At 60.5% G+C, this 24,279-nt stretch overlaps 1 protein-coding gene across 2 annotated transcripts in view; it reads right to left on the bottom strand.

The window, feature by feature from the left end:
• Nucleotides 1-24,279, bottom strand: part of WNT7B (Wnt family member 7B) — a 46,147-nt gene that overhangs the window by 9,653 nt on the left and 12,215 nt on the right. For both annotated transcript variants that reach the window (XM_032882777.1, XM_032882775.1), the window contains exon 2: nucleotides 11,583-11,809. In XM_032882777.1, the coding sequence (XP_032738668.1) occupies nucleotides 11,583-11,809 (227 nt within the window). The remainder of the gene's footprint in view (nucleotides 1-11,582; nucleotides 11,810-24,279) is intronic.

Below are 24,279 nucleotides of genomic sequence, written 5' to 3'. Positions count from 1 at the left end.
GCCTTAGAGAGGGCACGTTCCAAGCTCAGCGCCTTGGAGGTGGGGTAGAGATCTCACAGGATTGTGCAATCACACCCAGAGGCCTGGCCCGTGGAGTTACAAGTCCCACGACCTAGCCTGGCCTGAGCTAGGACAGAGTGGGCGTTCCCTCGGAGGCCCTGGGACCGGCCACCCAGCCCTCCTCTGCCCAAAATTCAACCTGGCGCCTCCCGCATCCTGCTGTCCCAAAGCTGGCAGACAGGCAAGCAGGTCCAGAGTTCCGTGCGCTTGGAGGACAGTTCTCCCTCTGTCCTTTGTGAGAGCTCCCGGCACCCCCCCAGTTTATACCCAGGCCCAGCACCAACTCCCGGTTACTCATCGGTTACTCACAGGGCGGCCACTCCCACTAACTCCTTTTTTATTTGGTTTTAATGAGCCAAACCCTCCGTCTGGCCATGAAGACAAGGGGGAGGTGATCGGGGAGCGAGTGGCCGTTTGGGGAGATTCGCGGAAGGCGACGTTAGGTCTTAGATCGGGGGTTTCATGGCCCCACTGTCCGCACGCATACCTCATGTCATTCCCACGACAACCTCACAGGGCAGGAGCGTCACAGTGCCAACCCACAGAGCTGGATACTGCACGGGGTGTGGGGGACAGTCCCCCCGCCACAGTCACTCCCGGGGCCCTTTGCCTGGCCCCCGGTACATCTACTCCCAGAGGAGAATGAGTGGGTGCTGGGTTTAGGAGGAAGCCCCTCGAACCTCTGGGCCTTGCTCAGTGACAGCAGGTGGCCCTCCAGGCCTCTGAGATGACCTCAAGCCCCTGGACCCTGACCTCACCCATCCCCACCTACCATTCCCCTCCCAGCCTAGCTTGGCCAGGCTGGGGAGCAGAGGCAGCTGCCTCCCCCTGACACACCCCTAGCCTTGAACATAGGAGCAGGCTGGTTCCCTGATGCTCGCCCAGGTGGGCGCTGGCCCGCTGCTGCCCAGGTCCACGTGTCCACAACTCCCTGCGCTCCTGGCACAGCGGAGATGCTGCTGCTCCCTGCTCTGTGGCTCCGGGCAACTCACACACCTTCTCTGAGCCTGTATCCCCATTTGTCAAGTGGACTCACGATTCTCTCCTGGGGCTCCACTGCCCCAGGAGAAGCTCCGAGAGCAAACAGGACAGATGGGCATTGCCCTCACCATCCCCACATGGGGAGCCGGTCTGGGGTCTCTGGGGTTCACAGGGGCCCAGAACAAGCCCAGAACAATCACTCTGCTTCTTCTCAGGGGCCGACCCACTCGGCCCTACCCCGCTATCCCCTCTCCGCATATTCTGCATAAACCCAAAACATCTGGAGCAGAAGAACCTTCAGAAACCACTGCCACATGGGTAAACTGAGGAACCAGGCCCCCTCGAGGGGCCACCCAGCTCTATTCCTTCTCTCCTATAGGTTGTTCCAAGTCAAGTCCTCACTGACCCTGCCCGATGACAGGTTCAGAGAGAGAGCGGAGGCAGCCCCTTGCTGGCTCCATGCCCTCACAGGGTCCAGCCAGGCCTCGATGTCCCAAGTGAGGTTCCTGCCCAGGACAGCAGGACCTGTCCCTCCTGTCGTCCCCCCACCCTGACCCAAAGGAGGACACTTGGCACCAGGAGGTCATTTTGAGCAGCTGCTGGAAGGGACGAATGCTTCCTGAGCAAAGTGGGGCAGAACTGAGCTCCCCCTTCCCTCCTGGGACAGAGCTGGGGCCTGAGCCCACCCTCCCCACACCCCAGATGCTCCCCTCACTGTCTACTCAAAGCTACCTGCCGCTTGGGGATGTGGCATACTATTTCTAGAAGGCCATAACTGAACTCCTACAACCTGATTCACTGCAGGTCTGGGGAGGCAGGGTGGGAAAGGCACGTGGTTCGCTCTTAGAAGGCGAGTCAGGAATCTGGGAGCTCACAGCTAAGGGCCATCCATGGCCGTCCCTCTGTCCCCAAGCAGGAGCCTCAAAGGTCTGGGGCCACGCACATGTCTGGAGGGGAGGTCAGAGTCTGACAGGGGGAGTTCAAGCCTAGACCTGACATTGGCCAGTTGGGTGACCTTGGACCAGTCAAGGGGCCCTTTCATTTCTCCGTCTCCCCACCTGCCAATGTGGCTAACAGCTCCGATACGGCCAAGGGGCTGTGCCAGAAGGCCTGGGGAGCATGCCTGACCCCACAAGTGACAAGCCACATGCAGGGTCTTTGCAGGTGTCCCTCTGCATGTGCACACACACGTGTGGCCCCGGGCATGTACCCGGGCTTCCACATGCACGTGGCTCTAGGAGCGTGAGAGCACGCCGGCACCTGCTCACATCTCGGGCAGGGGCCCAGCGCCCTTCAGCTCCCCTTGCCTCTCTGCCAACCTGTACTGGCCTCTCTTAAACATGGCATTTTCTTCTTCTTTTTGTTTTAAAGATTTTATTTATTTGAGAGAGAGAGGGATCTAGAGGGAGCAAGAGAGAGAGAACTAGTCGGGGAGGGGCAGAGGGAGAAGCAGGATCCCCGCTGAGCAGGGAACCCTATGTAGGGCTCGATCCCACGACCTGGGATCATGACCTGAGCCGCAGGCAGACGCTTAACTGACTGAGCCACCAAGGCGCCCCGATACGACATTTTCTACAACTCAATAATGAGAAGGCAAATAACCCAATGAGAAATGGGCAAAGGATCTGAAAAGACATTTCTCCCGAGACGATATAAATACAGCCGGAGCACAGGAAAGATGTTTGATGTCCCGAGCCATCAAGGAAATGCCGATTGAAACCACAGTAGGCTGCCACGCCAGCCCCGCCGGGATGAGTAAAACAAGACAGAGAGACAATAGTAAGTGTCAGCGCGGACACGGGACACCAGAACCCTCACGGGCTCCTGGGGGGAGGGGATGGAAACCGCCACAGCCATTTTGGAAACACTGGGGCAGCTTCTCATAGAATTACTACAGGACTCAGAAATCCCCTGCAGAAAAAATAAAAATAAATAAAAATAAAAATCTTGCTATGCTCTGGAAAAAAAAAAAAAAAGAAATCCCCTGCAGGGTGTGGCCCCAGGAGACCCGAACACGTGCGTCCATGCGGGAGCTGCGAGGTAGACACGGCAGCGGCGTTGGCAGCAGCCCGCGTCCGTCACAACGAGCGGGTCAGCAAGAGGTGGGCGGGCCAAGAAAGGGAACGGTTCCCCACCACAGGAAGGACTCAAACATGGACACACGCCATGCCATGGAGGGCAACACGCTCGACAACATGTATGGAGTGACAGACAGCAGCCACAACAGGCCATCTGGTGTACGATCCCATTGAGGTGAAATTCCCAGAATAGGGGCACCCGTAGAGACAGGAAGCAGATGAGCATAGTCAGAGGCTGGGAGCTTGGAGGGTGATAGCCGAGGGGTGTGGGGTTTCTCTCTGCAGTGAGGACAATGTTCTAAAATTAAGTCGGTGTTGGGTGCACAACTCTGTGAAGAGACGAGAAACCACAGAATTGGGCACTGAAACAGACGAGTTTGGGTTATGTGGCTTCTCCCTCAACAAACTGTCTTAAAAACATACAGTATTTGATGGTTTTTAGTGATTGCGCACAACTTCTCCTCTATTTAAACAGTAATGGTTAGGACGCTGGGCTCAGAGGAGGCAGGTGACTGGCCCAAGGTCACAGAGCAGGCCAGCCATAGAGCTGGGATGTGACCTGGGATCCCAGAGTCACGCTCAGACCGCTCCCCACGCGATGGACAGGGAAAGCACGCTGTCCTACCTCCCATCCCGATGACCATAACTTGTGACCTGGGCTGGCCAGTGCCCCCAACACTGAGCACAGCACACCTTCCTGGCCAAACCCCCAGAGCCCCCAGGGGTGAAGCCCCCAGGTCCGATCAGGCCAAGCACACAGCCGGGAGGGGGTTCCCCGAGAGCACAGGCAGATGGCTGGGGGGTGACCAGGGAGGGCCTCTCCTGGGGACATCTTGCAGGATGAGATATAAGTCATGCACGAGTGCAGGGAAAAGTGTGCAGGCAGAGGATACTGCAAGGCTAAGCCCTGAGAAGGGAACAAGATGGGCGTGAGTGGTCTGACCCCGGGGAGAGGGTGAAACATGAAATGGGCCATACCACGTCGACTTGGGGAACCCATGGGGAGAGGGCTGGACTTTAAGGGTGCCACTGTGACCGACATTGAACGGGCCCCTCTGGCTGGCTGTGGGCGGTGCAGTAGCAGGGCATACAGGTCTGGGTAAGAAACACTCGTGGCCGGCCAGGCGGAGGAAGTGAGGAAGGCCGGGCCTGGGACACAGTCTACGTGTGGAAGCAGTGAGACCAGCAGGTGGACTGGGTGAGGGTTTAGGGAAAGATGAGTCCAGAAGTCTCCTGAAGGGGGGCTTGGGCAGATGGTGGGGCTGTCGCCGAGACTGGGGTACAGAGCTTTAGTTTTGGGGGAAATCAAGGAGCTGCCTTGGCCACGGGCAGATTGGGCCACCCAGGACGCAGCGGAAGCAGGGGAAGCTGGGCACTGAAGCCCTGCCTGGGGGGCCTCTGACCCTGCTGTTCACCATCACGGGGGCCAACCCAGGTGGAACCGGGGGCCACCCGGCCTTTTACTCCCCTGAGCCTCAGTTTCCCCATGTAGCATGGGAGTGAGGCCAGTGCCGTGGGTTCTAATCCTCTTTAGCTGGGAGATTTTGGATCTTCCGGGGAAGCAGGTCAGAACAGAGAAGCCAGGGCTGGGTGGGGTAGGGACAAGGGATGGAGTGGTCCCCGAGTCCTCCAGGCCTGAGGCCTGGCCAGTGGGACCCTGCCCGCTGGTGAGTCCGTCTGAACCCCCGCACCCATGCCGCCCCGGGCACCCAGCCTCTCCCAAGCCTAGAAGTGTCTGGGAATACTGTCCCCACCCCCAGTTCACAGGTGGAGAGATTGAGGCGAGGGAGGCAGGCGGTACCCAGGCCATGTCAGCCTCTCCTGTGTCACCCAGGCAAGTAGGCGCAGTGCCCACGTCAAGGTGTCAGGGAGCACAGGAGCTGGGGGGAGATGCCCAGGGAGCCAGGGTGGGGCCAGTGAGGCTTCCTGGCCCCTTGGCCCCAGACAGGGCTCAGTCACCGGCCCCGGGCTCACAACTCCCTCTGCACATGCGGGGCTCAGGCTCGGGGACCCCAGCACGAGGCAGGGGACAATGGGAATTCGGCGGCCCCAGAGACACGTCCAAGCCCAGCAACATCCCAAATCCCTGTTTGTGCAACTGAAGGATGGAGCCCAGATCCCCGGGCCCCAGGCCCCCACCCCAGCTCCCCTGTGGTTTAGTCATGGTCTCCACGCTAAGCTCTGCCTGCTCCTGTCACAAACAGAGCCCTGGAAAAAGCCACGCCAGGTCCAAACACGCCGGCAGCCCCCGAGCGCCCGAGGCCTTTGTTCTGACCCAGGGAGGCCCTCACATGCCACGCAGCCGCCCTCGACATGGGCCGCGCTCCAGCTGGGCACGGGGGTCCCCAGGCCCAGAGGGGACAGAGCCTGGCTTAGGGCCACATTGCGAGGGGCACCCCAAGCCAGAGCCTCGGGATCTGTGTCCCAAGCTGGGATGGCCTTCCAGGAGCTGGCACCCTTCCCTGGAGCTCTGGGGGGTGGGGGGCTGGGAAGGCCCCTGGTGCAGCCTTGGCTTCCGACAGCCCCTCTTGTGACCGTCCAGCAGGGAGGTCAGCCTCGGACAGCCTGCCCTTATGAACGGTGCCTCATCCCAGCTTGCAGCAAATGACCGCAGCTGTGTGGGGACACGGTGGCATCAGAACCCCTTCCTCCCCGAGTCTATCCTGGCCTCTGGTGCCAGGCGTTCTGCTGGGACACGGGGCTGGCCTGCCAGGTTCAACCCTCGAGGCCCTAGCGCTCCATGACCTTGGGTGGGTCATGAGCCTCCATCTCACCGTCTCTGATGTGTGGACAGTAGAGCTGGGACGAGCCCGAGGGAAGGGCCCACCCGCAGCTGGGCTTGGAGGGGCTGTGATTCTCTCAACACCGAAGGAGTCAGGCTTGAAGAACGGCCGAGGTCCGGCCAGGTCTTGACCCTCAAAGGCCAAGGGTAAGGCCCGCCCACCCTGTAATCTGTGACCTGCCTCCGTAGACCAGAGCCCGGAGCCCTGGACCCCTTGTCCATGAGAGCCTTGGGCAGAACCCCAGAGTGGGCGCTGAGGAAGTGGAGGGCCTTCGTAGCTGCCCCCATCCTGAGGACAGACCCCAGGTTCCAGCTGAGTCCTGGCCCCAGCCTCAGCCCCCGGTTTGGGTGGGTACACAGACGGGGAGAGCGCGAGCCTGTGCCCAAGGTACACAGTGGGGGCCTGGGGCAGCTGGTTCGATGGCTCTCCACGCTCTCACTCCCAGGGTGGCCTTCACTCTGCCTCCAGGCCCCTTCCCCCAGGACTGACATACAGCAGGCACTCAATGCATGCAGGCTCTCACCCTTCCACTCCTGCCCTGCCCCAGGAAGCAGCCCGCGAGTGACCCTTTGTCCCCCCCATCTGCTGTGCCCTGAGCCGGAGCGCCATCGCCCTGGGGTGGAGACAGTTGGATCTGGGTACAAGTGTCTGCACCGGCCCTGCCCAGGCCACGCCCCTGAGAACAGCGCCACCCAGCAGAAGTCCCACGTGAGCCCCATATGTCATTTAAGGAGAGGGAGAATAAGCAGGGGGACTTGGTAAGCTTGTTTAATTAGCCGGTATCCCAACATTACCATGTCAATGCGAGACTGTCGTAAAGGTCAGCAAAGGTATATTTACTTGCTCTTTTCCTTTGGAAGTTTTCAAAATCTGTCGTGTACCTGACACTTAGGTCACTTGTCCATGTGCGCACATCGGCCAACAGTGGCCCTGGAGCCCTCGTCCCTCCCGGAAACCCATGTCACGCCTCCCCTGGGCCCCGGACAGCAAAACCCCAGGCAAGGCGCCCGGGCACAGGGTCGGCCGCCTCCTCCAAGGATCCTGCCTGTGGCTGATTTGGAAGTCTCGAGACCCTCATCTCTCAGACACTCAGAGGTAAGTCACTCTGCCCCCTTGGACTGTCCAGGACCCAATGGCCTTTGCTGAGCCCCTGCCGCAGAGCCAGCCTCCAGCCCCGGGCAGCCACGTGAGCCAGGATTAGGGGTGGCCCCTATGCCTGGTCATGTCTGAGGCTGCACATGATGGGCGGGACTCAGCGTTCCCTGGTAGCAGGGGTGCAGGTGAGAGCTGGAGCTGCAGCCCCCATGTCCATTGCCAGTGGGTCCCACAGGGCTCAGGGCTCAGGCGGGGGTGGGGCAGTGGCTGGAGGGTGCCAGTGTTCGAGAGAAGTCCCTCTCCTGCTCAGAAACTCCCCTGCCTTCGTGGTGTCCTCGGGGTCCCTGAGCCCCAGCTCTGCCCCCTCCTCTGGGCTCCCAGCTCCCAGCTCCCTGGGTCACCCTCCCGCAGTTCCTAGAAAATACCAGCCACTTTCTGGCCTCTGGGCCTTGGCACTTGTCCCCTCTGCCTGGAACCCGCTTCCTTACACTCACCCTAGTCTGGGCTGGGTCACTCGGATTCTCTCTTGGGTCCCACCTCATGCATCACCCCGTCAGGGAAGCCCCAGTCGACAATTCCAACCCAATGACTGTGCCTGTAAGAGATGCTCTGCCTTGTTCTGGGTCCCCAGAGGCCCAAGTTTCTAACAAGCATCCCTGGGAAACAAATTTACCACCGGCTCTCGTGTCGCGCCCCCTACCCCAGGGCGGAAGAGCTGGGGACACGGTCACCCCCTCCCCAAGCTCACTGCCAGCTAACAGAAGAGCTGGGTCGGGAGAGGCCTGGTCACAAGCATCCTCGCTAAGCCAGGAAATAGGCCTGGGGGGGTGCTCATGTTGCTGGGGGGGGGTTGCCGCCAGACAGGAGGTGACACTGTGTGAGGGTCTTGACTCCCTGAAGGGAGCAGAGCAAGTGGCTCCTGGGGGCGCCGGGGGTGGGGGCTGCACCTCAGGGCAAAGCCAGTGCAGCAGCATTAGAAAGATCTCTCTCGCGTGGCATGGTGAGCTCCCCATTCCTGGAGGTATACGAAGAATAGCACCAGCTGCTGGAAAAGGGACTGGAACCTTGCACAGGGGTTCATTTGCCCATTGAGGGCTTTCCCTTCGGCTCTCAAGATTGAGGTATGGCCCAAGGTCACAGGCAAGGCCTGAAGGGGGCCCTCCTGCCTATCCAAGCCATCCCCCCACTTGGGGCCAATCATTAATCAGCACCGCCTGAGCGGCGGCTCCCACGAGTGCCCCCGGCTGCCTGCCAGCTCATGGCCCGTCTCCCGTCTCGTGCCCGGGGCGGCCTCATGCCTCTGACAGGGGCGGGCTGTGCCACTCGGCCCCACTTCCTGCTCGTGACTCCGGGCAGCTCAGTCCTGGGAGGGACAGGTGCCCGCTCGGACACCCGTCACGGCTCCCGCAGGACCCCAGAAGACAGCCCTCCTGGCTAAAATGGGAACCGGGCCTTCCCTCAGAGGGGCCGGCCTGGAGCCAGGGAGGGCTTCAGCAGGGCAGGAGGCCTCCGCCCAGGTGGTAGCGAGCCCACCCCTCCCGCCCCCCCCACCCCGGGGCAGAGTGAAGGGAGGCCGGGGCTGAGCCGGCCCCGGGGCTGAGGGACCTGGAGGACGAAGCTCCCGGATGTGCCTGACCTGGCTGTGGACAGGAAGAGCCAGGAAGGGGGAAAGAGCCTTCTCCGGGGAAAGGAGCTGTGAACAAGCAGAGCGGAGGGGACGGGCCTCCCAGGGCTGCAGGCAGTGGGGGCAAAGCCACAGAGGAGCCAAGGGTTGGCACGCTCTGGGGAGAGGAGGAAGTCAGCCAGGGTGACGCTCTGGTTTCCAGAAGGGATGGAGGGAGGTGGGGGTGAGGCGTGACAGGGACTACCCAGACTCTGGGTGAAGGAGTTAACTTTATCCTGGGGTAATAGGGAGCTACTGCAGGTTTTGGAGGAAGGAAGTGACACGGCATGACCAGGACTGGAGGGGGGGCAGGAGGAGGCACAGACAGCTGCCCGGGGAGGGACAGAGAGGCAGGCCCTGCAGGGGCTGTGGGGCAGGGTGGAGGGATGGGCAGGGAGATGCAGGTTTCTGCTGAGGCAACAGGTGCTCAGGTCAGGGGGAGGCAAGGATGGCAGATTTAAGCAACAAGAGGCTGAGTCTGATGAGCCAGAGGTCCCCTCGGGTGAAGCTTACTGAGTGCTCCCCAGGGAACAGCCACCTTGGCCGCAGGGGAGAAATGACTAGGGCCGGGCTCAGGGCTCAGGAGACACAGCCGGAGCGACAAGAGGAAGTCCCGGTGAGCTGGAGCCCAGATGCCGCAGAGGGGGCAGTCGCCCACACGGAGGTCATTAACAGCCTGGACAGGGGTGGCGGGAACAAGAAGGTGTGGGATGGAGGGCGCGTATTGGGAGCAGAGAGCGCTGCCGGAAACCGCCTCTGAATGCTGGTGGAAGGGAGAGGAGGTGCCGCAGGTCAGCTCCCTGGAAGCAGAGCCCGACGCGTATTCCCAAGGGGAGCCCAAGCCACGAAGAGCAGGGCGCCCCACCCACGCAAGGGCAGAATTTAGCCCCCCCAGAGTCAGTCTGTCTGCGGCTGCAGCCGACCCTCCTTTCGAGGCCAAGCTGCAGACCTTCCTGGGCTCCTGCTGGGCCCAGGACTGGGCTCCAAGAAGGAACAGCTGGGAGCTGTTAGCCGTGATCCCGGCCAGTAAAGGTAATGTGGGTGGGCACTGGTAGTGTCCACTATGGGGCGGCCGGCACGGGTCATGGGCTGGGGCCAAAACCTTTCCACTTGGCCTTTTTATTGGCATTTATTGTGGACCACATGTGAGCCTCCCCCTGCCTGGGACCCTACCCTGAGAAGGTCTCTGAGTGGCCACGGCTCCCTCACTGCCTTTGTCTCTTGGTCCCGAATCAAGTCCAAGCACCCACCACCCTGCCCAGCCACAGGACCATGTCCACTGTGCGTCTCTCCGCATGGTGAAGAAGCAAGGTTAACCCACGGGGTGGGAGATGGGGACCGGGATCGGAGCCCCAGTCCATGAAACTTGCAGCCGCAGGTGACCTCCTGACTCAGCGGCGCCATGGGGGTGCTCGCAGTGGCCTCAGAGCCCAGAGTCTCGGGAGCGAGGGGCCAGCGAGGCAAGCGGACCCCTGGCAGGGAGCAGGCAGTGAGCAGGCACCAGGTACCGGTGCTGACGCCCTCCCCCTCCCCCCTGCAGAAGAGGGAGCAGGGAGCCCCGCCCTCCCCCGAGGGCACTGCAGGGAGGGAGCTGCACTTGGGTGGTGGGGCCCCGGGGAGGGGGTGGGGCCACCCTCCTGCCTGTGCCAGGTGCCACCCACAGGCTGCTCACCACAAAGGGGCCCCAGGGGCTTTCCCCTGCGCCACCCCAGCCCTATGCCAGGCGTTCCAAGCCCCGCAGAGCTTGGCTCTGGCCTGGGTCCCAGCAGCTGTGGCTCCTTGGCCCACTGGGACCGGAAGGACGTGCTCTGCCTGCAGGTGGGGGTCTGAAATAGCAGGGCACCCCGCAAGCCTGGCACGGTGCCTCCAAGTTATTGCGCCCCCGTCTGACCCTCCTGGAAGGGCAGGTCGCATCTCCTCCCACCCCCACCAGCTCAACAGCAGTTTATCGAGAACCTACTGTGTAGGCCCGGGAGGGGCACTGGGGGCCCAGATGATGGCCTGCTCGCTCAGAGCTCATGTTACAGCTGAGGACCCCGAGGCCCTGAGTGGTCCCAAGGGCCATGCCCAGGGTCACGGAGCTGGGTTCCAATCGAGGTGAGGCTCTGCAAGTCCCACTTTGCCTTGTAAGCTCTCCCCAACTAGGTAGGCCTCAGTCCCCTTCCCTGTAAAATGGGCACCAGGGATCCTCCGTCGGGGCTGTGTGAGGACACGGAGATGGAGCATGTGACCTAGGAATAGGGCATGGCACGGTGGGACACAGCCAGCAGACCTCTGGCCACCCCTGCTTGGCACCCTGCAGTAGCTGCCACTGCCCAGAGCATCGGAGGCCCAGCCCCCTCCCCAGCCCCACTCTCCCTGCACCCCTTGCACCCCCTGCCCCCCGCCCTGCCCGCCAGCCTGTCGGATTCCTCGGTGCTCGCACACGTGTGTGCACAGCACCCCACGCGTCTCTGCTTGCGAGCTCCCTCTGCCTGGAAAGCTTCCCCATAAAGGGCACCCGTCGCCTCCAGCCCCCATACCCCAAAGCCCCCTGCAGGAACTCCTGCTCTTTTCCCATTTCCAGATACAGACGAAGGCAGGGAGAGACGAAGCCGCGTGCCTCCTTCCACACAGCCACCGAGCCCTGCGTGTCTAACCGCCACACTGTGCTACCCGCTGGCCGCCCAGGGGCTCATAGCCTCACCAAAGGGCCGCCTCCTCCAGCCCCATGGCCCACAAGACACCCCTCAGCCACTCACGCAAGTGGGGTCTCCCTGGGGAGCTGCTCCCCTCCAGGCCAGGCTCGGAGAGACACCGGGGCTGGTGCAGCCCAGGGAGGGTGGGCTGCCCTGCGCAGCTTCCTGAGGGGTGGGGGGGTCGTGCCTGGCCCCCGGAGCCCCGACTGTGGCTGGGCCCCTGCAAGCCCAGAGGCGCCCTTACCTACTCGGAGCTCTTGCCCGAAGACGGTTTTCTCGCCGAGGGCGGAGCAGTTCCAGCGTCCGAAGCGGAACTGGTACTGGCACTCGTTGATGCCCATCTGCGCCCCCTCCCCAATCACGATGATGGCATCGGGCCGGCTCTGGCAGATGGCGCGCTGCCGCGGGGCCAAGCCAGGGATCTTGTTGCAGATGATGTTGGCTCCCAGGGCCACGACGGACGACAGCGCTCTGTGGAGAGGGGAGAGGACACAGGGAGGTGAGTGGTGGCGCGGGGCACCTTGCCCTCTGCCTGCCATCCTGCCTCGCTCAGTCTCTCGGTCAGCTGGTAGGCTCCAGGTGCCCTACGTGCCAAGCTCTGCCATCAGGGAACAAAACACAGACCCCTGTCCTAGAGAATCCATCTCCCCTGGACCAAAACACGTGATCCCAGCCTACAAAGGTACTCATGCCTGTGCCTTCTCAGCCTCCGCACGGCCAGAGCCGTGGGTCACAAGTCCCGGGAGTCAACAGTCCCACAGAATGCAAGAACCCCAGCTCCCCATGCCTCTGAGTCAGACACACAGACCCTTCGGGTCAGAGGACTTCATGCCTAGGATTCACCCAGCCACCCCCGAGAGTACACCCCCAACGCCTGACCACTGGGCTTCCCCAACACTAGCAGCTCCTGGTCCAGGCAGGACTGCTGAGCTGGCTGATCCTGCTGGGAGCCAAACCCACAGAGTCCTGACTCCCCTTGCAGCCCATCTGTAATCTTGGGAAGGCGCTCTGCCTCTCTGAGCCTCAGTATTCACATCTGTGAAATGGGAGTGTAACACATCTGCCCCCCCCAGCCCAGCACCACTACTACCACATAGGCTCAGACCAGACAACTGCAGGGAGAAAGGCTGCATCCACGGGGACGGCTGCTGTTGTCATTCACTCGTTTCTGGATGACTGGGTGGACTCGGGAGGAACTAGGAGCGGATGTGAATTGAGCACCTAGTATGTGCTGGGCTGGGCAGGGTCCTCTTTGCAACATTGTATTCTCAGAGTGGCCCCCTGGGGGCGCCGTGTCATTAATCTGGAGCCCTCTGGACACTGGAGGGCACTTGCCAGGCTCCCGCTGTTCACATGAGGTGTCCCCGGCATGTTTCTTTTCAGAGAGGACATTCCCCTCCTGTACAGGTAACCATTTTAAAGGGTTCGGGTCTGCAGCACTCAGTCATGTCCCAATATTTTCCCCACCCCCAAAATGAAACACCATTCCCCTCAGCAGACACTCCCTATCCCCTTCCCTCCCCCAGGCGCTGCAACCACGAATCTGCGATTCTAGACTTTTCGGAGAGATGAGGTCACATAATCTGTGCCCTTCCGTGTCTGGCTGCTCTCACTTGGTGTCATGTTTCCCGGGTTTGGCCCCACTGTGGCAGGTGTCCGTGCTTCCATCCCTTCTGGGGCTGAGTAATATTCCATCGTGTGCAGCGACCCCCTTGCGTGTATCCACGCACCAGCTAGCGGCCGCTGGGCGGCTCTGGGCCCTTGGAAATGGTGCTGCTACGAACATGGGCATGTAAGGTTTTGTTTGAGTCCCTGTTTTCAGTTTGGGGGGCGCGTATTCCGAGGAGTGGAATTGCTGGGTCATATGGTCGGCTTTTGAGGACCCACCAAACTGTCCTCCACAGAAGCAGAACCCCTTACTTGTTTCTGAGCACCCACGGGGGTGCGGGGGGAGGACAGCAAGTGGGAAGGAGTTGGGGGCTGGTTTGGGCAGACCTATGGACAACAGCTGAGTTTCAGAGTGCCACCTGGCTTCCAAACCAGAGACCAGACTGACTTAGTGAGGGACAAAGTGTGGGAATGAGGGAGACAGCCAGGGGCTCCCCAGAGCTGACGTCCGTGCCCTGGCCTCCCAGTATCCTGAGCTCCCTCCTCCTGCCCACTGGCCAGAGAGAAACAAGTCCGTGTTTTTCCAGGGCAGCCAAGCACCCACAGCCAGCTGGGAAAGTCCCCGTGTGACGTGAGCCCACAGCACGTGCCTCAGGCCAGGCCCCCCTGCGACACTCAATCCCCACAGCCCGCCCGCCCCACTCACTAATCTGGCCAAGACCCCCCTGGGTCTCCCACGGGCACAATGGGCAGAAATGCTCGAGGCTGGCGCGGAAGAAGAGCATCTGGGCGGGCTGGGCTGGGAGCGGGCTGGAATCTGGGGAATTCAGCCCAAAGTAATTGTAGATGCTCAGAAAACCGACCCGGGGAACTGAGATGGATGGGAACCAGCCTCCAGGCCTCAGGAAGAAGGCCGCTTTGGATCCCGGACACTGAAAGCAAGCTTCACATTCCCAAATTCTTCCAGCCATCTCCAGGCTGCAGAGCCCCCCACTGCCTGGGACAAGAACCCTGCTGGGGGTGGGAGCTTGGACAAATGGGTTCGGAACAGGGGACCCCAGTGGACTGAGGATGGACCCAGGGGCCGAAACATAATCGCAACCCTGGTTTCCCGCCTCCAAGCAGACCCCCCGGCCCTCTTCCAGGACCCAGGTCTGACCGTGTCACTCCCCTGCTCAAAGTCCATCCATAGCTCCCCAGGTGCCTTGGCGTGGAATCGGAGGCCTCCAGGATCTGGCCTCCTAGCACTCCACGTCTTTGCTTGCGCTGGTCCCTCTTGCTGGGGTGCCTTCCTTCTCCCTTCTTCTGTCTGGCAAAGTCTACCTGCCTGTGCCCAAGCACAAGTCCCCTGAGCTCAGATGCCTTGGCCCCCAGGCATCCGAGGAAACACACAGTGGGCACTTGTCTCTCGAGTACCAACCTCAGCCGTGGGCTCTCACTGTGGCTCTTTCCACAGCCTTCCCAGCAGACCACAAGCTCCTGAGCGCAGGGCCAGGTCCCGGCTAAATCTGGGGTTCCCGGGACTGACCCCGTGGGTGCCCATGAGTGCGGACTCGCTGAACGAGTGAATGAGTGAGTAAATATTCACAAATGATGGTAACAAAAGACAACCCAGCTAAAGACGGCCCAAGGGGGGCCGCCTGGGGGGCTCAGTGGGTTAAGCCTCTGCCTTCGGCTCAGGTCGTGATCTCAGGGTCCTGGGATCGAGCCCCGCATCGGGCTCTCTGCTCAGCGGGGAGCCTGCTTCCTCCTCTCTCTCTGCCTGCCGCTCTGCCTATGTGTGATCTCTGTCTGTCAAATAAATAAAATCTTTTAAAAAATTTAAAATTTAAAAAAAATAATAAAGAAATTAAAAAAAATTAAAATGGCCCAAGGACTTGAAGAGCTATTTCTCCCAAGAGCGGTAAATGGCCAACCAGGAAGTGAAAAGGCTCCGAATAGCACTCCTGAGGAGGGAAGCGCAAACCAGCAAGATGCCACCTCGCGCCCCCCACCCCCAGGATGCCTCCCGTCGGAACAACAGAAAGCCTGAGGGTTGCTTGGGGAAGATGGGGTCGGGAGAGCGTGGTTTGGTGATGGACACTGGGGAGGGCATGTGCTATGGTGAGTGCTGTGAAGTGTGTAACCCTGACAATTCACAGACCTGTGCCCCTGGGGCAAATAATACATTATATGTTAATAAAATTCATTAATAAGAACCATCGATTAAGTTAATTAATAAAATTAATAAGTAAAATTGATTAATTGATAAACTTAATTGATAAATGAAATTTATTCACTGGTAAATAATAAAATCAATTCAAAAGAATAAAATAAATTTAATAAATAAATTAATAAAATAATTAATTTTAAAAAGAGCAACAGGAAGTGCCAGGTGTCGGCCGGCGGTGGGGACATTGGCGCCCTCGTGCATCGCCAGCAGGAATGCAAAACGGGGCAGCCACTGTGGACGACAGTCAGGAAGTTCCTCAAAAAGTGAAACGCAGGATTATCATAGGGGCCAGCAATTCCACTCCTTGGTCTATGCCCAGAACTGAAGACAGGTGAAGACAGGTGTTCAACAAAGGTGGATGTTCATAGCATTGCTGTCCCCAAGAGCCAGAAGGAGGAAAGAACCCAGATGTCCACCAGGGGCTGAACCGGCAGACAGACCGTGGTCCATCCGAACCATCGACCCTCCAGGGAGGGACCTCAAATCCAGTACGCGGGGCACACAGACACCCAGACCGTGCATTGTACGCCTGCACTTGCACAAAGTGTCTGGGGACGGACAGAAAGTGGGCCCGCGGTCGCCCGGGGCTGCAGGGAGGCGGCACGGGGAGAGCCGGCTGGGCAGGCGTGATGGCAAAGTCATGGAGCCCAAAAGAGGTGATGGGGAGTGCGATACGCCTCTGCGTGACACACTTTCCAACGGTTAAAGTGGCGAATTTTGTGTTATGTGTATTTCAAACCCAATTTTTAAAAAGTCTATCTATGCACAGGACTTCTGCACCCTTGGACACCGGTGGGCTCGGCAGGAGGGGACAAGAGGGTCCTTGCCCGGCTGATCCCTGCTTGTATACTTCCCAGGACGTGTGGAGCCGATGAAGCAGGGGGCAAAGGAGCCTCCGGCGGCCCCCAGTACCCAGAGCACGGGTCAGAGGGGAGGTGAAGACATCAGGGAAGATAGTCACGCAGTATTTTGTGCCAGAAACATAAATACTCAGATACAACTGCTAATTCAAAATCATTTTGCAATTGTCTTCTTTAAAATGTGGGGGTTTATCCGCTCATGTAATGAGATATGCGCATTCTGAACACCAGACGCAGACCACACGGGCCTCTGCCGGGCTCAGTCCTCTCTCCTTACATCCTCGTGTCAGAGCTGTGCAGACCGCAGCTGAGAGAGGCTAGGGCGTGTGCCTGGGGCTGCACAGCCAGGCTCAGAGCCCGGTCTCTGCTTCCAGAATGCAGGCAGAGGCCCATGGCAGGTGCATAACAAGTACCAGAGCCGAGAGCCGGAAACTATGCCCACTTCTTTGTCTCTAAACACGGCTTTAACTCCTTCTCTTGCTTAAAATCCTCCAAGTTCCCTCATTCCTTCAGTCCGGGTCGATGGACAGCTTCCACGGCCGGAGTCCAACCACCCCGCCCCTTCCCTCCCCTGCAGCCCGTACGTCGGCTCATTCGCAGGGAGTCTGCCCACGGCCCTCCCTGAGAAGGCCTGGCCCACCCCAGCCTTGGCCACACTCTTTCTTCCACCTGGAGGGGCAGGGGCTGCAGTTATGGGAATCCTCGTTAGGGAATCTGCCAGAGAGGAAAGGGCCAAAAATGCATGGTAACTAGAAATTGGTGACCTCAAGGAGGGCCAAGGAGGATGGAAGAATGGGGGGGAAGTGGGGGAGAGGAAGAGGACATAGGGAGAGGAGTGGAGGGGAGGGGAGAGGAGCAGCAGCAGAGAGGAGGGCAAACGCAGGCCACACTCTGGAATGACTGGCACCCCAAGCAGCAAGACCCCCACCCCGGGGGGCTTCTCGTCCTGCAGCCGCCCGCCCAGGTGCCCCGGGAGAGCTGGCCGGAAGGTGCCGAGTGGCCCTGAGCACAGAGACGCCAGGCTGGCCACTCCGGTTTCAGTCGCTGACTTTCCCCATGGAAAGTTCTGCTCCAGACTCTCTCGGCCTTGGGACAAAGGTAAGACGGCAGGAGGAGTGGGCACACGGAAAGTCCGGAAATGTTCCTCAGCCCTGGCCTGGGCCAGCCCCATAAAGGGAGCCTGCGGGACAAGGGGTTTCTGCCTTGTCCCCGGGGACTGCGGACGGGCCCCTGGTCTCCCACCAGAGGTGCTGAAGCCACAGGCACTGACTGCTGTTTCCTGGCACCGGGCACGGGTCACCAGCTGGGGCTGCCAAGAGACAAGAGGAGGCTCGTCCTACCTGCCAGAGCTCCCAAGGGGCCAGGGCTGCTGCCTCTAGGACTAGGGGATCCCAGGGGGTGAGGGGCGAGATGAACACGACCAGGTAACAGGTAGTGCAGAAGAGGCCAAGAGGGTGAGACCATTGCCATGACATTAGTCGGGTACCATGTCACCCTCCGGGCAGCCCTGTGGGGCAGAGGCTGGGAATGTGAGCACTGGTGCCTGCCAGCTTGGATGGAACCCTGGCTCTGCCTCCCCTGGGCTGTGAGACCTTAGGTCAGTTTCTTAACCTTTCTGTGCCTCGGCTTCCACATCCGCAAACTGGGAATCCTGATAGCACCGCTGGGCGGAGTCCATGATGCCGGCCAGTGAGGAGACATCATCAACCTTGGCCATTATTAACCCTCCCTGGGGACCCATCACTGACCTCCATTCACTGAGTCCCCAGGATCCAGTCCCTGTGGGGATCAGGGACCAACTGTGTTCATCGCGAGTACCAACGTGTACACCGGCAATACCCGTCACCGCACACACCATGATTGGGTTCATTCCTGGATCAGATGTAGTCCGGGGTCTAGACACCCCAGGGAAACAAGTGCTCACGTTCACCAAGGGCACGCACGAGTGTCTCCAGCACGCACTGAGAACCACCACTCAGGTGTTCGTCAGCAGGAGGACCACAGCCGGCGTCTTCATGCAGCAGGAGGTGACAGCAGTGACAAAGGGCAAACAGTGTACGTGTGTGACAACGTGCGAGACACCCCCCCACATACACACTGCCGGACAGGAGAACATAAAAGCTCCAGAAGTCAGAAGCTACCCTTAGCTCGGCGGCACAGACTGGGAGGGGGCCCCGGGGAGCCTGCTGGGTTCCAGACTGTTCTCTAACCCAAGCTGAGAAATCGTTTCTGTGCATGCCCACACCGCAAAAACGCATCAGGATGTCCACTCGAGATTTCTGTACTTTATGTAAGTTACATCTCGACAGAAAAGCCAAATATTGCAATACAAAACTTCTTAGGGCTGGCAAAATCAGAATGAAAACTCACGTTTTCTTACAAAAGTTAAAGTAAGGAAAGTACGCTTGAATAATAGAGTAGGAACGGTGACGATCACGCCCTTGTGCCTTGTCTGTGTGCGCCGGTGGCCATGGGACGGGGCGGGAGGGGGGCACGGCTAACATCTCCCTCAGCAGGTGCTCTGAAGGCTGCTGTGGGCCAGTCTAGCCACCCCCTCTAGGCAGCGGCGGGCTGGGCCAGAGTGCTGCCCAAATCCCATTAAGACCCCGTCTAGGTCAAGCCCCACTCTGACCAAGGCCCAGGCTGGGGGGCTCCTTGGGGCGGTCCCCCTCCACTGACGTCCTTGGGGAACAATATCTGGGCCACCTCATACTCAGGGACTCCGAAGCCCAGAGAGGAGAAGGATGGGGGAGCCAGTGTCCCCCCTCTGCCGAGGACTAGAGCCACGCTGCCCTCCCCTGTCTCCACACAGGACACCCCTGCCTCATTTGGGAGGTCACGACCTTCCAAATCCTGCCCCAGGAGCCAAGCGTCTAACCTAAATGCCTCAGGCTGTTCAGAGTTAGTGTCTCGGGGCAGAGAGGACACCTCCCGGGCGTTAGATTCTGGGCTAAGAGCGTCCCTCAGTGGGAAGGTATTTATTATTATTATTATTATTATCATTATCAGTATTATTATTATTATTATTATTATGTTACTCCCTCAGAACAGGAACCAGAGGTCCAGAAAGGCCCAGCCACCCACCTGTTGAGTAGCTCAGGGAGGGAGGGTAGGGAACAGGGTTTGGGACCCACACTTTGTGCCCCCAGACTGGCCCGTGCCGCCTCACCCCTGTCCCTGACCCGCAAAGATATTGGGGTGCTGCTCGCTTGTTTGTCTGGAGAGCCATCCTCCCGCACTGGTCCCCGGGGGGGCGGCAGGAGGCTGCACGGGGGCCAACCCGCTCTGGGAGCCTTCACCAAGTGGTTCCTGAAGGAGGACCCAATCTGTGCCAGGGGCTGAGTCACAAACTCTCTCCAAACAGTCCTGCCTTCCGCCCTGCTTCTGGTCCCGGGATGTCAGGGGTCTCATTCCCGCACTGGGCGCTGCGCCTGGCACAGACCCTCAGTGGTCATCACGGAGCGAGTGAATGAAAGAGGGCAGAGGGAATGAGTGGAATGCGTGAATGGAAGCGTTCACACCCGCTGAGGGGGCCCCTGCTGGGGACAGCGACCCCCAGCTTCCACAGGGAGCAAGAGGCAGTTGAGACATCCTTAGTGGGGCGGGGTGGGGGTGGTGCAGGCTGGGTGGGCAGGCAGCTGGGGGGACTCATGGCATACCCGCGTTTTCACTTAGACCACTACAGTTTAACTTAAAAATTAGTTTTTATTCCCAATCTACGTATGACCGAGAAAACAGCCTTCCACACGTGAAGGCCTAGCGTGTCAAGTGGCAGGAGGTGGGCAGAGTGGGTCCAGGCCTGTGGGGATAAGGCTGTCCCAAAGTAGCCCTCGAGAGGGCTTTGATCCATTGGTATTACCAGGGACAGGACAAGCTGTGCCTTTTTTATTTGAAGAGCCAGAGAGAAACGGGACCACATGGCCGACCAGCCTCTCGGACCCTGAGGAAGCTTCGAGCTCTGATCTGTGCGCAGGGCCCTAAGATGACGGGCAACCATGTGACCTTGCGTCCTGAGGAGGCCATGGGACCCAGGTACCCCCACCTCAGTATCCTGTTTCCCTTACAAATTCCCCAGCAACCGACCCCACAAACCACAGCCCGGGATAAAGATGCCCCGGTAGAGGGGGACGGCCCCCCCACTGACAGCAGGGACCCCTACCCAGCCCGGCCTGAGCTCCTCTTCCGCACCCACTCTCTGGACAGAGCACCAGCCATAATGCAGCTCCCCCACCCCACTCCCAGGCTTCTGAGCTGGGGCAGCCCCTGCCCTGAACCAACCACAGAATCCTGGGAATGTTCCCTAGGCTAGGACCGGGGCAGCCCTCCATGGGGGAGACACATATCCAAGCGCTTCCCAGAACTCAGACCTCATGATGGAGCCTGCTGGATCTCAACAGCCCTGACCCCTCCCCCACAAGCCACAGGGGATAGCTGTCCCTCCCTGGGGCTCCCTCCCCCTGCTCAGGGGGTGACTACCACTTCTAGGAAGGTTGGCGGTGATGTGAAAGGGCTTCCCCATGCCCCCTCTGCCCTCTGGGCCACCCACCTCCCTGCCCCACAGAGCAGGACGGCAGGCCCGGAGCCCGAGCCAGGCCCCCACCCCTCCCTGAGCCATCAGGGCTGTAGGGACCACCCATGAGGTCAGCCCCAGGCACCCCCTTATCGTTCCTCCTACATCACTCCACCCCCGCACCTTTGCTCTCCTCCCAGACCCACTGACCTCCCCATGGCAGAGCCCTTCCTCCCAGAGACCTTTCGCCCACCTGCCCACCAGGGGGCCAGGACTCTGTGCTCGACCCCCTCAGGCCTTTCCTTAAGCCCTTCAGGTAAGGCTTATCCACCGCCACAAGCTGAGAGTTCCCCAGGGCAGGAATCCTCAACACAGCCCAGCACCCACCCCAGCCCTGAGCTAGCCTTGGACTTGAATGCCCAACCCAGCCCCAGCTCCCTGGGAAGTGGGGACAGCCTGGCCAGGCCTGGGCCAGATGCCCTGTCTCCCTCTGAGGCCCATCCCCGGCCCTGGTCCCGGCTGCCCAGCTGCCCAGAGCTCCTGCGGCCCACGCTCCTGGCCCGGGGCGCTTTCTAATTCTTCCTTCTCGGGCATCCTCCGGCAAAATATTTGAAGAATGTTCTAATTATCTGCGATCAGCCAGAGAGGCGGGCCTGGGTCCACTTGTCCAGGAAGTAACTCCATTTATACCTGGGAAGATGGCAGCTGGCCCCCACGCCCACCCACCCCATGTCCCCCCCATTGTCTCCATCAGGTGGACAGGGGTCAGCCCAGAACTTCCCAGCCATAGGCAGGTGGCAAGAGGCTCTTTCCCGAGCTCCAGAGCCAGCAGCAGTCCTGGGGGTTTGGGGCACAGCTGGTGGTGGCCTCGGTGCTCCTGCCTGTCAAATTGGGATAAGAATGTCTTCCTGGTCTGGGGTCACTCTGCAGAACCCCCAAGCCACCATCACAGTGCCAGAGCTTGGCACCCAGGGGGTCCCCGCAGCCCTCCTCTGTGGGGTGGGACAGGATGACACGGAACAGCTGGGGCAGAGCCAGACAAAACTACTGCAAAGGCCCGGGGGCACTCCGCCCACCTGTCCTCGGGGCGTTCCTCAAGTCTGCTCATCTCCTTCCCTGCTGGGACTCTTGGCCCTGTTCAGTGGGCAGCATGGGCCTTGGGGACAGCCCCGGACCTCGGGAAGGCCGCCCTTAAGGTCTGTTCTGAGCCTCAGTCTTCCCATCTGCAAATAGAGATGATTGGCCCTGTTTGAGCCAATGGCTTCTCCCCCTACTGACCTGGAAGGGGAGAACTTGGGGGAGGGGGGATGCCCTGGATGGAGGGACCTACCGAAATGACCAACCTTCCTGAGTGGCATCCCCCACCCTGCCCCCCACCCTGCCCCCCACCCCCTGCAGCTCCTCAGGGTGGGTCTTGCCGGCCTAACCTTACAGAGGAGGCTCTCAGAGACCACACAGAGGGAGCTGCATGGGCAGCGGGCAGGGGAGGTGCAGAGAGGATGGAGGCAGGAAGGGGCCCAGATGGGAAATGAAGCCATCCCTCTAGCCCTCCCTGCCCTGCCCAGGCCTCAGTTTCCCATCTGCGTGAGGGACCGAAGCGATACCTGTGGCTGTATCCTAGGGCAGGTTCTCGGGGCTTGGGGTCCTGTGCTCAAGGTCTGCTCGGCCGCTGACTCTCACTGGCCTCAGCTTGCCCATCTGTCCAATGGGGAGAACAGCCCCAGTTCGCAGGTGGGGCTCCTGCGGCCTGGCTCCCTCCACCCCTGGTCCTGCCTGCTGCAATCTTTCCAGCCCACTGCCCGGCTCAGCTCACTGCCCGCGGTGTTCCCGGGGAAGAGAGCACAGCGTCCGGCTGCTCCCTCGCGCCCCCCGCGGGCACTTGCCCGCCCGCCCTCCCCACATAGCTGGCATTCCTGGCCTGGCATTCTGGGACCCCACCCTGGAGGGAAACCAGGCAATCTTGGGAGGAAGCAGGCAGCGGACAGGGGTCTCGGCAGGGCTGAGGCTGCTAGAGGGGGGCAAGCACAACCTGGGGCATGGGGAGCCGCAGATGAGGCGGCCCCGGGGCCGCAAGGTCCATCCAGCCCCCACATCTGTTAAGTCAGTGAAATCAGAACCTCGTCCCCTCACTGTGACCACAATGGGTCATTGACTTCTGACCTCAGAAACTTCCAGACCTCTGTTGGGCATCCAGGACCCAACATGACCCTCCCGGGTTCAGGCCACACTGACCGGCAAGGTGAGAGGCTCCCAGACCTCTCCAGCAGTCTGGCAAGACTCCAGGCCCAGTTTGATGCCTCTTCCTCCGAGAAGCCTGCCACTAGTCTGCCCTCTGTCCTCCGTCCCCGCATGGTCACTGCTAAGCCGGCCTCCAGAGGAGGCTGCCAGGGGCTGAGGTTCAGGCCATGGACCTACGTCCTGTGCTTTCTGCTATATTCTGGACCTTCCCAGGCTTTACCCTCAATTCCCGTGGTAAGGGGGGTGGGGGGAGTGGGGGACACTGAAACCTCGTGGCTCATGGAAGCTGAGCCCGCATAGCGAGCTGAGACCTGAGCAGGGCGAGACCCCTAGCCTTGGTCTTGGCCTAGGCCCAGTGCCCCAGCTCTGTCAGTCACCGGGGCACCCTGTAGGCCTGGGAGACCAGGAGGTCAACCTGAAACCACAGGACTGATGGAGGGACAGACAGGTGAGGGGGACAGGTGGGAGGAAGCTGGCAGGGCGTCTGGCCCAGGGCCAGGCCAGGAGTCTAAGCGTCTGATGGGTCGGCCAGCACCTCAGCCTTCTGGGCTAGTCTGGACATGGTCTGAGCAGTGGGTTCAGGGGCCTTTGTCCCTGTAGGCAGGGGACACTGGGCTGTCACCTCTGTGCAGAATGCGGTGCAGGGCTGAGCTCCTGGTCCTGAGACCTGGCCTCAGGTGGCATCCTGGGGGGTGGGGGGCTTCTGGGAATGGTTGGAGGTGGGGGCCTGCCTGGGCCACAGGACCCCTCAGAACAGAGCCCAGCCCCACCCAGGCTGTCCCCACTTCTATGGCCCTGCCCCCTGCTCTCACCAAACCTGGCAGTTCCTCTGGGCCAGAGCACCCCGGGCAAGGCTCCTTCAGCACTCACCTTACTTTTTAAGCACCCTGCTGCTCCCTCTGAGAATTTCTGGACCATCGGGGAACCCCAGCCCACTGCCTCGGTTTGGATGCTTTACGGCACAGGGTGCTCACTCCTCCCCCACCAAGGAGTAGTCCACTCCCCCCTCATCAGGCGTCTGTGATGACCCACATGATGGGGCTTGCACCTTCAGAACCCCTCCCTGGGCTCGGCAATCCCCCTCCCACCCCATGCCATGAGTGGCCCGGAGTCCTGAGCACCACCCCTGCCCTCCGCAACCAGCTTCCAGCTCTCATCCAAGGCCACACAGACACCTGGCAGGGATTTTATATCAGCGCCGAGAGCGGGACCCAGCCCTGCAGCTTTTCTCTCCACTTCTGGGCTCTCTGCCCCAGGCCCTAAGGACCTGTTTCACTTCAACCTCCCCTCTTCTCCTCCTCCTCCCCCTGCAGGAATTTCCACCTCTGGAAGAAAGGCAGTGAGAGGGAGCCAGGGGTCGCTCTGGGCTCACACTCAGACTCGCCTGCAACCCTGGGCTCTCCCTCCCCCCTAGAAGAGACTGGCAAACAACCTATGGCCCAGGTCCCAGGGTGGGGGTGGGGGTGGGCAGGAGGTGGCAGACGCTGGACAACAAGGAGGACGTCCCCAGCAA

The sequence above is a fragment of the Lontra canadensis genome, unplaced genomic scaffold (genome assembly GCF_010015895.1).
Source record: "Lontra canadensis isolate GAN:19392208 unplaced genomic scaffold, GSC_riverotter_1.0 scaffold84, whole genome shotgun sequence".
NCBI classification, from domain to species: Eukaryota; Metazoa; Chordata; class Mammalia; order Carnivora; family Mustelidae; genus Lontra; species Lontra canadensis.
This window is presented reverse-complemented; position numbering and strand designations above follow the sequence as displayed.